The sequence below is a fragment of the Saccostrea echinata genome, unplaced genomic scaffold (genome assembly GCF_033153115.1).
Source record: "Saccostrea echinata isolate AGI-Se365-2 ecotype Australia unplaced genomic scaffold, CSIRO_AGI_Sech_v1 ptg000054l, whole genome shotgun sequence".
NCBI lineage: Eukaryota > Metazoa > Mollusca > Bivalvia > Ostreida > Ostreidae > Saccostrea > Saccostrea echinata.
In genome coordinates this window covers 26,145,434-26,159,573 of record NW_026889803.1, presented here as the reverse complement: position 1 = coordinate 26,159,573, position 14,140 = coordinate 26,145,434, and the positions used below count along the sequence as shown (strand labels likewise).

Here is a 14,140-nt window from a genome sequence, read left to right as displayed (position 1 = left end):
ATATAACTTAGAGTTTATAGAAAAATATTGAAAATCCTGAATATGGCTTGTGTTTACATTGAATGTTTGCAATACGTACACTGATTACAGTGTTTAGTTACTTACTTCCCTATGTAGTGAATCTACGCGGTTAGTCATTTGAACATTCTCAATGGTGATAATGAACAGTTCTGCTCAATATGAGCTTGAATAAATAAATAAAAAATGTGCCGAAATAAAACAGTAGCAGATCAAAATTTGGTCAGCTCATGTAACTACACGTCAAGTAGAAGGCGAGTAAACTTTCCTGTGTTAGAAAAGGAAGTCTCAACATAAAATTGCCTACCCATTTTTAATCGTGTAAATTACTTTTTAATATTTTTTTCTTTTTTAAATATTAATTATTTCTTTTAAAACTATAAAAATAAAATCAATAAGTCAAGGTAAAATTTTCTTTGCCTTCACATTTGATACCACTGTGTTCATATGTACATGCTTTGAGAGGGTACGTACGTCTTTTAAGAAGTGATTCACTTATCCGGACGATTCATTTATCCGGACGATTTCGTTGGGGACGGAGGCGTCCGGATTAACGAGGCGCCACTGTATTGTTATCTTGACATTGATTGGACCATGAAAGAAAGTTCTAGATATCCAAAAATTCGAGATAACAAAGTTAAAATACATAAAGAAAAAGTGGTTGAGATTTCCAGCTCCTCATAATCATGGTATTCAGAATATTGATGTTTGAGAGTGTATTTTATACCTAGTATCATAAGATTTGAATGTTCCTCTTCCAGAAAATCTTTCTCTTGGTCTGCCTCTATTGTATATTTCCTCTCCGTAACTGCCCGAGTATCTACTGCTGCCATAGTATGAATCAAAAGATTCACCCTCTTCAGACCTGCAAAATCATAAATCATCATCATTTTCAAGTTCTCTATTTACCTATTAATTTTATTACTTTATCAAATAGAAATCTTCCACAAGATGTCTACTGGCCTCAGCAGTCCCTCTCTCACTTTTTAAAGTGTTTTTTTGAAAAGCATACAGAAACCTTTTGTAAAGTTGAAATCACCCACACATAGAAATACTACTGTGACAAAAGACATGAACATGATCTTAATACCATACTTAGGTATATGTTACTGATTGATCACGATCATCTGAGAAAAAAAAAATTAAAAAAAAAACAACCAAGGCATTCCACCTTTATATGTTTGCTCTTTTCACCATGACCCATATAAACTGGGTAAATTTATTCATCTTCAGAAACTGATTTAAAACACATTGTTCAAGGCAAAGAACTTAGCAGACAATGACCATTTTCTAATTTGAAAATCAAATATTCCAACACTTTTTAACACATGAATAAACTGGGGGGAAAAAATGATTTTTCCTTTTCAAAGCAACTTCAAATGGCAGTTTAAATGCTACAAGTTTCTGAAACACATTATTTGATTTGAATTCATGCTTTTGTGTTATCCATGTATGTATAGTAACTATAATTTGTTCTATTCCCATCAATGCAGATGGTGGAAAGAGGAGATCAATTTGTTCCACATTTTACCCTCTTTGTCTTTTTGCCAAGATTGGATTTTAATAGAGCTATACTACCGTTTTAACAGTAAAATTCAAATAAAAATACATTAAAATTAATGTTGCAAAAGAGAAATCATTTCTGATCAATAATGTATCCATGAATCAGAAATCTTGGTCGAAATTGTAGCTCAATGGCTCTGAAAATTTTGGAGAAGAAAAGTTAAACCTTAATTGACTTGAAAAACTTTCATTTACATTTATCTACAGAATTCTATTTCCTGATGTTTTCTAAAGTTGTACCAATTTTTTAAAGAAATAAAATCAAAACTTTCAGAGGAGTATGTACCACTTTGAAGGATTTTTACATATGTTCTTTTTTAATACATGTAACACCAATTATAAAAATCTGATTTATGAACCTAGGTCGTCTACCTTTTTACCAAGTTGTATTGAAATAAGACAAAAAAACTAGGAAGAGAATCATTTGGAAAGGATAATTATTCTGTTTTTAGTAACCACAAAAACATTGTTCATAGACATTGAAATCAGAAGCCAATAAAGAAAATTGTGAACCTTGGTGTGGTATACCTGTGTACCATGTTTTATTGAAATCAAAACAGCAGGAGGAGTAAAATTTTGAAAGAACTTCACAGAAATTTTTATTTTTTAATATCCATGACAACAATGTTCATCAATGTCACAAGAGGCCCATGGGCCACAACGCTCACCTGAGTTACTTTTGCCCTGCTGTTGTTCACAAGACCTCCCCTTTGTAATATTTATTGCGGCCCCGCCCTACCCCTGGGGGCTATGATTTGAACAATTTAGAATCAACAATACCCAAGGATGCTTCCACATAAGTTTCAGCTTTTCTGGCCCAGTGGTTCTTAAGAAGAAGATTTTCAAAGATTTTGCCTATATATTTCAATGTAAAACTTTGATCCCTATTGTGGCCCCGCCCTACACCCAGGGGCTATGATTTGAACAATTTAGAATCTTCACTACCAAAGGATGCTTCCACATAAGTTTCAGCTTTTCTGGCCCAGTGGTTCTTAAAAAGAAGATTTTCAAAGATTTTTGCCTATATATTTCAATGTAAAACTTTGATTCCCTATTGTGGCCCCGCCCTACCCCCAGGGGCCATGATTTGAACACACTACCCAAGGATGCTTCCACATAAGTTTCAGCTTTTCTGGCTCAGTGGTTCTTGAGAAGAAGATTTTCAAAGATTTTGCCTATATATTTCAATGTAAAACTTTGATTCCCTATTGTGGCCCCGCCCTACACCCAGGGGCTATGATTTGAACAATTTAGAATCTTCACTACCCAAGGATGCTTCCACATAAGTTTCAGCTTTTCTTGCCCAGTGGTTCTTAAAAAGAAGATTTTCAAAGATTTTGCCTATATATTTCAACGTAAAACTTTGATTCCCTATTGTGGCCCCGCCCTACCCCCGGGGGCCATGATTTGACCAATTTAAAATCTACACTACCCCAGGATGCTTCCACATAAGTTTCAGCTTTTCTGGCTCAGTGGTTCTTGAGAAGAAGATTTTTAAAGATTTTTCCTATATATTTCTATGTAAAACATTGATTCCACATTGTGGCCCCGCCCTACCCCCGGGGGTCATGATTTGAACAATTTAGAATCTACACTACCCCAGGATGCTTCCATATAAGTTTCAGCTTTACTGGCCCTGTGGTTCTTGAGAAGAAGATTTTTTAATGACCCCACCCTATTTTTGTCTTCTCTTGATTATCTCCCCTTGTGAGGGGACTTGGCCCTTCATTTTAACAATTTAAATTCCCCTTCACCCAAGGATGCTTTGTACCAAGTTTGGTCAAAATTGGCCCAGTGGTTCTTGAGAAGAAGTCAAAAATGTGAAAAGTTTACAGATGGACGGACAGACAGACAGACGGACGGACAGGCGGACGGACGGACGACGGACAAAATGTGATCAGAAAAGCTCACTTGAGCCTTCGGCTCAGGTGAGCTAAAAAACTGATACTGTATGTGTACTTAAAAAAGTGGGCTTCATATTTTATCAGCTTTGGTGCAAACACTGATGTGCTAATCATGAATACCGCTAAGAAATCATTTATAAATACATTGTACAACATACGACAGGGACATGTATAGCACTAATTCATGATTTCGCCAACAACTCCATACCCAGTGATTGCGCTAAATTTTGAACACGCCAATTTATGTACACATACAGTATATAGAATCATGTATCTTGGTGAAGTCTACTTGTATATCACTTTGTTTTTCCTGTTTTAAGTAACAATGGCATCGCTGTTCATTGAAATCAACCACTGATATGTAACTTGAAGTAATCCATTTGTGTACCAAGTTAAACTGACATCAGATCAAAACTGTATGGGAGTAACTTTTTGAAAAAAAAAAAATGTTTACAAAAACAGCCAGACAGAAAGATGGCAGGAGACTTTGACATATGCATATCAGTATACCTCATCTCATGACACGCCCATTTCTTTAGAAATATATTCGTTGCGATGTTTTAAGACACCACATTCACTGTGACTAGCACGTAAATTTTGCTGAAATGCGGATTTTATGAAAGTTTGGAGAGTGAAAGACCCCCCACTTCTCTAAAACTTGCATATTGCAACAAATATGTTCATAATTACAGTATTTGTCATGTTTATTGTATATTACAATTATTGAATGAACAAGACTAATGTTTACCCAGTGTTTACGAAGACTCTTAATCTGATTGGTTATTGCATTTATAAAATACCTGTTCTACAGATATTCGAATGATATTGCATTTGTGAGAAAATTTACGAGAGTAAGGTGCACTCTCTCTCAATGCAGATTGGCGTCTCCATGCCCATTTATAGCCCTAAGAATAAACAGCTTTTTTCCCTTCTGAAGAAACAGGTGTGTCATTATGTAACAACCATTGTTCAAAAAAAGCTCAAGGAAATTTTACCACTGCAATGTGCATCATTGTAGAAACTAAGAACAGCACACAACTTTGACACAAAGACAGTACACTTCATCATGATGTCCAGTTTAAGAATGTGGAGGAGTTTGATGCACTTTCCTTACATCAAAAGATCTAATGAGTGGTCCTCCATTTTACTATGATACTGATAACATATTCCAATGATTCTTTCTCATTGATTCAACACTGTACTTGACATTGCTATATACCTTTAGAAAAATATCTTTGACATTTATATCACATAAATAATAAAATTTTAATAAGTATAGCTACAAATTTAAAAAAAAAAAGTTAAATACACAGGAGAAGCCAAGGGAAACAGAAAAAAAAACTGTTGGAAATTATGTTGAAAACAGAATACATGGTGTACAACATTATATTAAAGAAATGATGTAAGAAAGTATAGGATTGAGCTAGTAACAAAAGTCTTATATGACTGCATCCAAGTCCTTATCCAATGTACATGGAGTTGCTCTGCAGCATCCTTAACATTTAGAAACCTCAAAAATGGTTTTGGCTTAGGTGTCAACGATAATGTTTTGGTTATAAATCTGGTTAATTTTCATTACATGGAAACTCTCCACAGGTTGCACTATATGTCTATCCTATCTCTTGAAAATGTTTTGTTGCTTAAATTTAGAGTCTGCAGGTTCTTAGATGTCTCTTTGAGTGGAATTTTTACGTTTTTGTAGATCTGTGTCCTCTCTGAAGATGTCATTTTATTTAAATCCTCATAACAATAATATTAAAACTTGAATTGCACAATATTCTGATTCAAATGATGAAATGGGTTGGTCATTTGATATGATGACATCAAAATGGTCACCTTTTTGGGTCCTTTTCATTTTTATTAGTAAATATGTGCTATGAAAAAAGTTACATCACAAGATATTTACAGTTTGGTCATGTACAACCATGGGCGGTGTGTTATATCCGCATACTAATGTTTAATTTACATTCCGAGACATTAAAATTTGTATGCAAAAGTAAGACATATATTTCCTTTTTTAGTGTAGAGATAATGAGAAAACATTAAAAATATTTCACATGATGTCAGAAAACAAAAATATTTCACATGATGTCAGAAAACAAAAATATTTCACAATTCCATGATTTATTAGAAAGTATGTTAATTCTGTTTTTGTATATATTTATAATCTTTTAACAATTCTTTTAGGACACTGAAACTCCAAGTGTACATACAAATTCAGCCTCCATTTAATGACCAAAATACTAATCACACAAAACCTACATACTCGGTGTAATATGTATCTTAGGAAAATGCATTCATTTATAATGCCTACTATACAATACTAAACCAAGATCAAGTTCACTAAAACATGTAAAAAAAAATATAGGAAGTTAATAAGTCCACTCCAAAGTCTCATGTACATATATCAATAACACATTATGCCACAAGTTCAGAATGATGGCCTTAGGAAGTTAAAGGCAGTTCATTCAGAGGTGAATTTCTGTGGTGGCATCTTACATGTCATCTTAAATTAATATACATCTTGTAATCATGTTTGAAGTTAGAAGATGATGTGAAAATAGAACATATATTATAATGGAGATTTGGTTTTTGGTTTTTTTTTAACTATTCAAAGGTGAACTTGTCTTCAGTGGTGGCATCTTACATGTCATCTAAATGTATGTCTTGTGCCTATGTTTGAGGTTAGAGGATGATGTGCAAAGTGGATCATCTAACAATTTTTTTTTTAATTTACCAATTTTCAAGTTGAAAGACAAGGCAAAATCAACTGGTTATTTGAAAAAATGCCATCCTTACTTACACTTATGATTAATATATTAGATAATGATCAGAATGGGTCATACAAAACATAAATCAATTTCTGAATGTTTGGGTTTTTTTTTTGGGGGGGGGGGGAGGTTTAATAAATCAAGGCCATAGGTCAAGGACATTTGGTCAAAATGAAAGTGTCCTTTTTTCACATCATCTTGATTTACTACTGAATAAAGTTTAAATACAATAAGATACTTTGAATCCATCATCCCTAGTAGAGCTACTGTAACAGACTTCACTAAATTGCTGCAGTAGAGATGGAGAGACACCATCAATCAATTGAGTGAATTGAAATCATCAATCCTATGTAATCAAAAGGGACATCATTATCCACTGATTGAATATTGAATGCAGCCAAAAGGGACATTGTCGATTCTTCGATAGAATTGAATGTAGTCAAAAGGGACATCATCATCCATTGACTGATTGACCAAATTGAACGCCACCAAAAGTTTGACAATCAACTGAATACTAAATCTTTTTTCTTTTTATATAGAAAGTAATAAGGCACTAGACTACCAATATGATAAGCTTTATCCATTACCCATTAGTCATTAATACATCATACATATAAAAAACTGAGAGACCAAGTCTCAAATTGAAAGAAGCAATACATTTAATGGACAATTTGATATGAAATGCATATTATTTATTGCTGAATTATTGAAAGTTTAAATTGAGCCACTATTATGTAAAGGTTTAATGCTTTGTCTTCAATACTGAACTCTTTGATTCAAAAGTAACTCTAAATACATGACTATACTGCCTTCTCCTTGTGTACATGTCATTTTAAAATATTGTTTAGATTCTGCATGGACAAAAACAAAATCACATTTAAAAAGGTTTAATATACCGGGTATACTGATTGAAAATATTCTCTGATTCGTCAACTATGTTGGTTGTTGAGGATTACTATGAACATGATGAATTGAACCAATGAAAATGAGTTTTTCTGAACCTTTATATAAAAGTTTAAGCAAAAGTAAAAAATAAATTAAGCAAAAGTATTTTAAAAGAAAAAAAAAGGTATATACTGTAAACATATTACATTTGGCTGTGTATTGTTTTTAGTGCCTTTTGGCGGAAAGCAATTTCCACCAATTAAAGTACAACGCTAAATGACTTGGAGATATACACATAAATAAGAACATTAAGAAATGCACTGAATCAAACCCACGCTTACTTGTTCAAAAATCAATTTCCGCCAAATATTGTATATGCTATACATAAAATACATTTACAGTATTATGTAATTGGTATCGATAATGCAGCACCATCAGTGTTGTTGATTTTAAGACTGATTATATTCACACAAAAAAATGATTCTGAATACACAAGCACACTAATAAGAATAGCTTAATAAATAAATTAATTAATTTAAAATAATGACTTCCTAAGAGAAATTTATGGATAGGAATGTTAATTTCTGCCCAAGTCAATTTTTGTTCTAAATTCTTCTTCCATTTATCTCTGAGAAATAGTTAAGAAAGTAAACTGAACCTCAAAGTTAAGAAATGGTATAATATTTGGTGATACATATTGTTCTGAGATAAAGATATTGCTAATTTGCTATAGTGAACCCCAATCCTGTGTCAAAATAAGCTTATCCTTTGCACAGTAAGTTTTGAGATAGTCCCTTGTCCTGTGGTTTCGCAATTACCTCTGTTTATCCAACCCTCTATTCAACAGCCATAAACCTAAACCTGTTCAACAGTGTTGCACAGCACATATCATTCTGCCTGCAGGGAAATTGTGTAATGCTATTATATCATGTACAGATGCAGCAATAAAACAATCCCAAAGGTCACAAAAGGTCACATCTCAGATGTTTAAAATACTTTGTAAATTAAGTTACTTATTCTACATATCAGGAAACTATGTTCACTATGACTGTACTAAAAGAGGACTTCGAGTTTTGTGCGTGTGTGTACATTTTCTGATTTCAATGAGATCTGTCTTAAAAATTTCACCTGAGTGTAGATTTTAAGCCTACACTGATCCATTATCTAATAAAAAGCTCTGAATATATACTTCAGCCAACCCAATAATGCTTTCAACAGATGCCCAGACATACAGAAATTCTAAACAATTTGGAATTTCTTCTTTTATCTCCATGGTAACTGGGAAGAGAGATAGACTTAATGAAGAGATTCTCTGTGGTAAAATTTGGCAACCTTTGAGGAGCTTGAAAGTATGCAGTTGAAAGAACATATGTCTACTGCATCACTTAGATGATGCTTCAAAGGCATAAAGAGAAAACATAAAGCTTATAACAATTGATATTTTGTTTTAAAAAAACAAACAAAATAAATAATACCTGTAATACATAAATTCCTTAGGTTTAGATATCTTGAGGAAGAAATACCATTGTTTCTTCTCACAATCAGTTGTCATAAGTTTTTAAAACCTTGCTCAAGAAAAATTAGTAAACACATACATATAAAAGCTTAATCCTGTGTTAATATCCCTCATAATAATAAAACCAAATGACATAAAAATCCATCCTGTTTTGTATAAATGGTTACATCCAGATTGAATTGATTGCACCATTTGTGTGATATTCCACTGATTTTTTAAGTATATACCATTGCTAATTCCAACAAAAGCACATCCAACAGTTGGCACTATGGTAAAACCTTTGACTATTTGGAAAGCTCAAGAGACTAATCCTTCACATAATAATAGCATCCTCCTCAGAATGTCACATAATAATCCAGTATAGATATAGAAACACAACACAAAACAAATCAATTTCATAAATTCCCTTTTAAACTATGTATTAATTAATCCTCAAATAAATGCAAAAAAAAAAAAAAAAAAAAAAAAAAAAAAAAAAAAAAAAACAAATATAAATCTTCTAGTTGCAGGTCTGAAAACATGAAATAACTACCAGCCTGTACAAAATTGAATTTACTAGTGTACTAAATGCACACACTATTCTGGAAAAAAAAGTTCATATTAGATCACTGAAAGACAGCGACAAACATGACAACACAAACAACAGAAATAAAGTAAAACATTGACATATCTTACCCTTTGCTTCTACTATATGGTCTACTGTAGCCTGGTCTTTGCTCGACAGTTCTTGTTACAGCACTTCCGGTAGCAGACCCTTCACTGTATTCCGTAGATAAAACATTTCCGTCTATTTTATTTTCAGCACCATGAGCTTTGGAAGCCGATTTAATGTCTCCAAATGCAACAATCGCTGAGGACCCTTCTTCATTTTCCCTGTGATGCAATTTTACACTCTGAATTTTACCATATCTATCAAAAAAAAAGAGAAAAAAACAATCATTTTTCAAATCATTGGGTTGAAAAAGTCAAATAAAATGGAGTTTAACAGTTGACAATGTGTTACTTAAAGAAAAATCTTAAAATGGCTCAACAAATAATGTAAGCGAGGGCATTTTTAGCTAAAATTAAATTTTCATGGGGTTATTCCTAGCGGATTTTCCTTTATAGAGTGGCTTTTCTGCTGTCTTTCCAAGGCTCTACTTGAACATCTAACGAAAAACCTGAAGCTGGTTTTTTTTCTCCAAATCCTTTTGAAAGTGGGTGAAGATGCAACAGGTAAAACAATAGATATATAGTACTTCTTTACTGGTGCCAATAAACAGTTGATTTTAAATTTAACAAGAGGTCCATAGGTCATGAGCCACATTGACCCTGCTGTTCTTCATCAGCTGATTTTTGTTTTTAATTTCCCTCTTTAATTTTAATTTTATGAAAAATTTTAATTTCATATTGTGGACCAAAATCTAGCCCTAAGAGAGCTATGATTTAATCAAAGTTGAACCCTGCACACAACATAATGGGACACTTCAAGATCATGTATAAAGAGTTTATTTATTCCTCAACTTATTCCCTGATCTGAACAAACTTGAATCTAAAGTACCTGAGGATGCTTTCATATTAATATGAATAATAATGGCTTTGCTGTTCAAAAGAGGAAGAATTTTAATGATCCCTTCTCATATATTGCTTTATAAAACTTTGATCTCCTAAAGTGGCCCCACCCTACCCCCAGGGTCATGATTTGAACAAACTTGTAGCTACATACATGTACATGTGGATGCTTCCATATAAATATGATTAATCATGGCTTTGCTGTTCTTGATAACATGATTTATATGAAATGAATGAGGAAGTCATATCCCAGTTGGTGTACTAAATAATTCTGATGTCTTGCATATGTGTATTTATTCATTAATTTTTCCTTGACTGAATATTGTTCTGGACAATAGAGCTTTGAATAGTTATGACTTGATGGGTTTTCCTCAAACCTTTGAAATTATCATGTTTCCTATTTTGCCCCATCTCTTCTTTTTTTAATGAATTCTCAAACTTGGTTGATGTTTAGGCGAAAGAGCAGAACTGGCAGCTTTCCAAAAGTTATTATACAAAGCTTGGCAATTCGCCAGGACACATCCAGGCTTTCTCTGATGAAACATGCACTGCTATATCATTTGGAGACGACCCTCTTGTCTGACTAGATCACCTACCTGATAAATTATTCATGTTCTTATGTGCCCTGCAACCATGTTTTTATTAGCATGAACAAACTTTCATGTAAAGCAAAATATTACACAAACTATGTCCCTTTATTATATACAAAAAATACCGTTTTGAAATTACAATGTACATCCCCCATTGTTTCACATGTTTTAAAAAGTCTTATATGTTCTCCCAAGCACAAATTAATACTGCAGACTTGAAATTGCGCCCTTCTATATTGATTTGAGCAGTTCCAATGAATTCATTATGGCTCTATTGATCAAGAGATCACTGTATTACACTACTAGGCAATCACTTTGCCTACCAAATACAATTTTTAATCCACATTTACAGATAAGAATTTTTTATTTGGATATTTGCCAGTCATTATAATGGTTACCAGAACAGGTTTTATTACCATTATAGCTGTAAATAGACCAAGGGCATTTATTTGCTCCAATCTACACAAAAGCTGGTGTCATTATCATGTTTATCAAGGGCTGTCTGCTTTCTGTGCTGACTTGGCAATAACAAGTTGATTCCATTTATGCATTAGGGGTTTTTCCTTGTTCATAAATTATGTCCGATGAATAACGCTACATTGTGTAAACCCTATTTCCCCTTAAAGATAGACTCTTCCAAAATGACTCATGCTCAGGTGATCAATTGGCCGTCCCTGCTAAGCCCTTACAGCTTTTCTTGGGAATAAAGGATACAGTATTAACCAGCCAACAAGAGAGGAACTGTACCATGTAAAACATTATACAATGGAGACTATTTGAATGGATTATATTTTCATATTTAAAACAGTTTTTTTAAGTTTCTAAATCGCCTCTACTTAATATACCCAACAAGTCCAATATCTACAATGTAGTTTACTTATGGAATACCTCTTCATCATGTATCTTTTAAATGGAGGTGATAAGTGTTGCAAAATGACCTGTGAAATGATAAAGCAACACAGTCTGACAGTCATGTGTTAAAGATCAATTAAATGTCCAAAATTACTTTTTAAAAACATTCTCCATATTACCGACAAACCCTTTTCTAGCAAATTTTCAATATATATACATGGAACTGAAACAAACTAGTAAAAAAGTGTGTTAAGGCAGATCTAGGCTTACATTATTTGATGTTGTATCATCATTCTGATGATGATGAATATCATGATAAAAGATGCATTTGTGGCATATTACTCGGTATCATCATAGGTTTGATCCATGCTGTTGGGGAAAGACCTCTTCTGCATTATCCATGTTAATTTTTTTTTCACTTTCTGTTTCAGTACACAAACCTTTTCACTTTTGGAAAAAAAGAAGAAAGTGCAACAAAATTGGAAGCAAATTTCCTATAGTAATTTATTCCTAATCAATGTTGACTGTGTTTTTGCACAACCATGTGCTAAGTGAAGCAAGCAATCTGTGATACACAATAACAATTAGTAATCCGTTTCATTGGTCACTGCATCATCTAAATATTGTCAACATCAATCTACATTGTATTTGTGTGTGTGTGTTAAATTTTTCTTTAAAAAATCTGTCCATATGATTTTTTTTTTTGGTTATTAAGGAATCAAAGAGGATACTTTGGCAAACATATCTAGATCCTTGCTGCAAACTGATTAAAACAGAACTTGTGTATCTAAGCTACAGCAGTGTGCCAAAAAATTTTCAGCATTAGCCCAGTTATGCTTTTTCCCATCCTGCATTGTTCTCTGGAACGCTGCCTCAGTCCCTGCTCATCACTGATTTTCTGTGTTAATTAATTAAGGAAAAATCAGCACACTTGGTTGCTATAAGCTGTAACTTGTTTTTATCCAGCTTTTTACCATGTCTCACAATTCTGATTTTAACCCCATTGTGTAACACTGCTCCAGAGGAATAGGGCACAGGAATGGAAGAAGAAGGCTGGGAATAGAGTATAATATGACTTGGGTTAATTGCCTTGTTTTAAATTTGACCAGATCTGGTACAACTAGAGCTGTACAAATTTCTTAGAAAAAAACTTATTGGATTCATAAAATTTTTCTAGTTACAAGTTGCAGCAAGCCAGCAACTTCCTTCACTCAGTATTAGAAAGTGAAAAATCAAAGGTTTTTCAGAAAAGACCTTATTAAATTGAAACCCCATGTCACAAAAATGTCACATAAAAAAGATTCTAGACTTAAGGTCAACAACTATGGTCTAAATCTTCAATCTCAGCATCCTCTTTGTCTAGTTTCGTGTCTACAGGCAGACTTTTGTGAAGTTATGACTGATCTTTTCACCATTTAAGAAGTGGGTATTGAGATTCTGAATAAAGCATGTTTTTTTTGCCATGTTTCCAAGATGGTGTCTTGGCTGATGTTGCTGGGACTTTCAATAGCTAGTACACAACTGAAGAATAAAGAAAATTACTACAACTAAAAATAAAAGTATTCCAACTTAGAGGTTCATGTTTTGATGAATGTTGATTGGTAGCCTTAATACAAAAAATACATGTCTGACTTGACACCTTTTTTTTCTCTGTTGTTCTGCTACTGTTCTTTTTTTCAGCAGAACTTTGAGCTCGTCATTTTACACATTGAATCATTTTCATTTAGTTTTACTCTTTTTTTTTTTTTTTCATTTTCCATGGTGATTGATTTACTTTTTGTAACAGATTTTATGGAACTGTGGAGCAAGAGGCATCATTAATACATGCAAGTATTTCTTTGTATTGGAGAACCTGAGTCATCAAAATCTGAAACTTGTGCCCAACAGAAGGGAATCAGTGTCACAGAGCAGTCGAGGGTAAAGGAGGGTTAGAACAAAATTTTAGAGAGGAACCCTAATAATGCAAGAGAGAGAGAGAACTAGTGCGATTAATCACATTTTGTGAGTTCAGTGATGAAATATATGAAACAAAGTGAAGAGGAGAATGCAATACTCGAGCTCATTCATGGGTTGTAATAACCAGTTTGGGATATATTATCCCAGATGGGATACAAATTTACAGTGCAAAAAATGCAGAAAATTATGTAAACACTATATATAAAAGACATTCAATGTTTTATACCCAGTAGTTGGATATGGAATTTCACGAGTGGGACAGGATTTTTTGATATTTTTACAAGTGTGAAGCACAAGTGAAAATATAAAAAAAAATCCAGTCTCAAGAGTGAAATAAATTGCATATTCAACTATTGAATTTTATGTTTATTACATTTACTTTGATTTTCTCTTTCAGAATCGATTGTCAGTTTCAATATGGCTGCACTACCATTCGTTTTTCTCATAAGCAAATGAAGGATACCCTCAATAGTCAATTGCTGATCGAGTAATTACGGTATATCCTCTGGAGCAATAGGTCATTTAATTCACAGT

The 14,140-nt window shown here is 33.1% G+C and overlaps 1 protein-coding gene across 1 annotated transcript in view; it reads right to left on the bottom strand.

Annotated features, from left to right (window-relative positions):
• The window catches only part of LOC133204740 (msx2-interacting protein-like), a 42,788-nt gene that overhangs the window by 26,562 nt on the left and 2,086 nt on the right, over window positions 1-14,140 (bottom strand). Inside the window, exons 2-3 of the mRNA XM_061340482.1 lie at window positions 9,333-9,566; window positions 746-883 (exon numbers count right to left, since the gene is read on the bottom strand). Of these exons, the coding sequence (XP_061196466.1) occupies window positions 746-883; window positions 9,333-9,566 (372 nt within the window). The remainder of the gene's footprint in view (window positions 1-745; window positions 884-9,332; window positions 9,567-14,140) is intronic.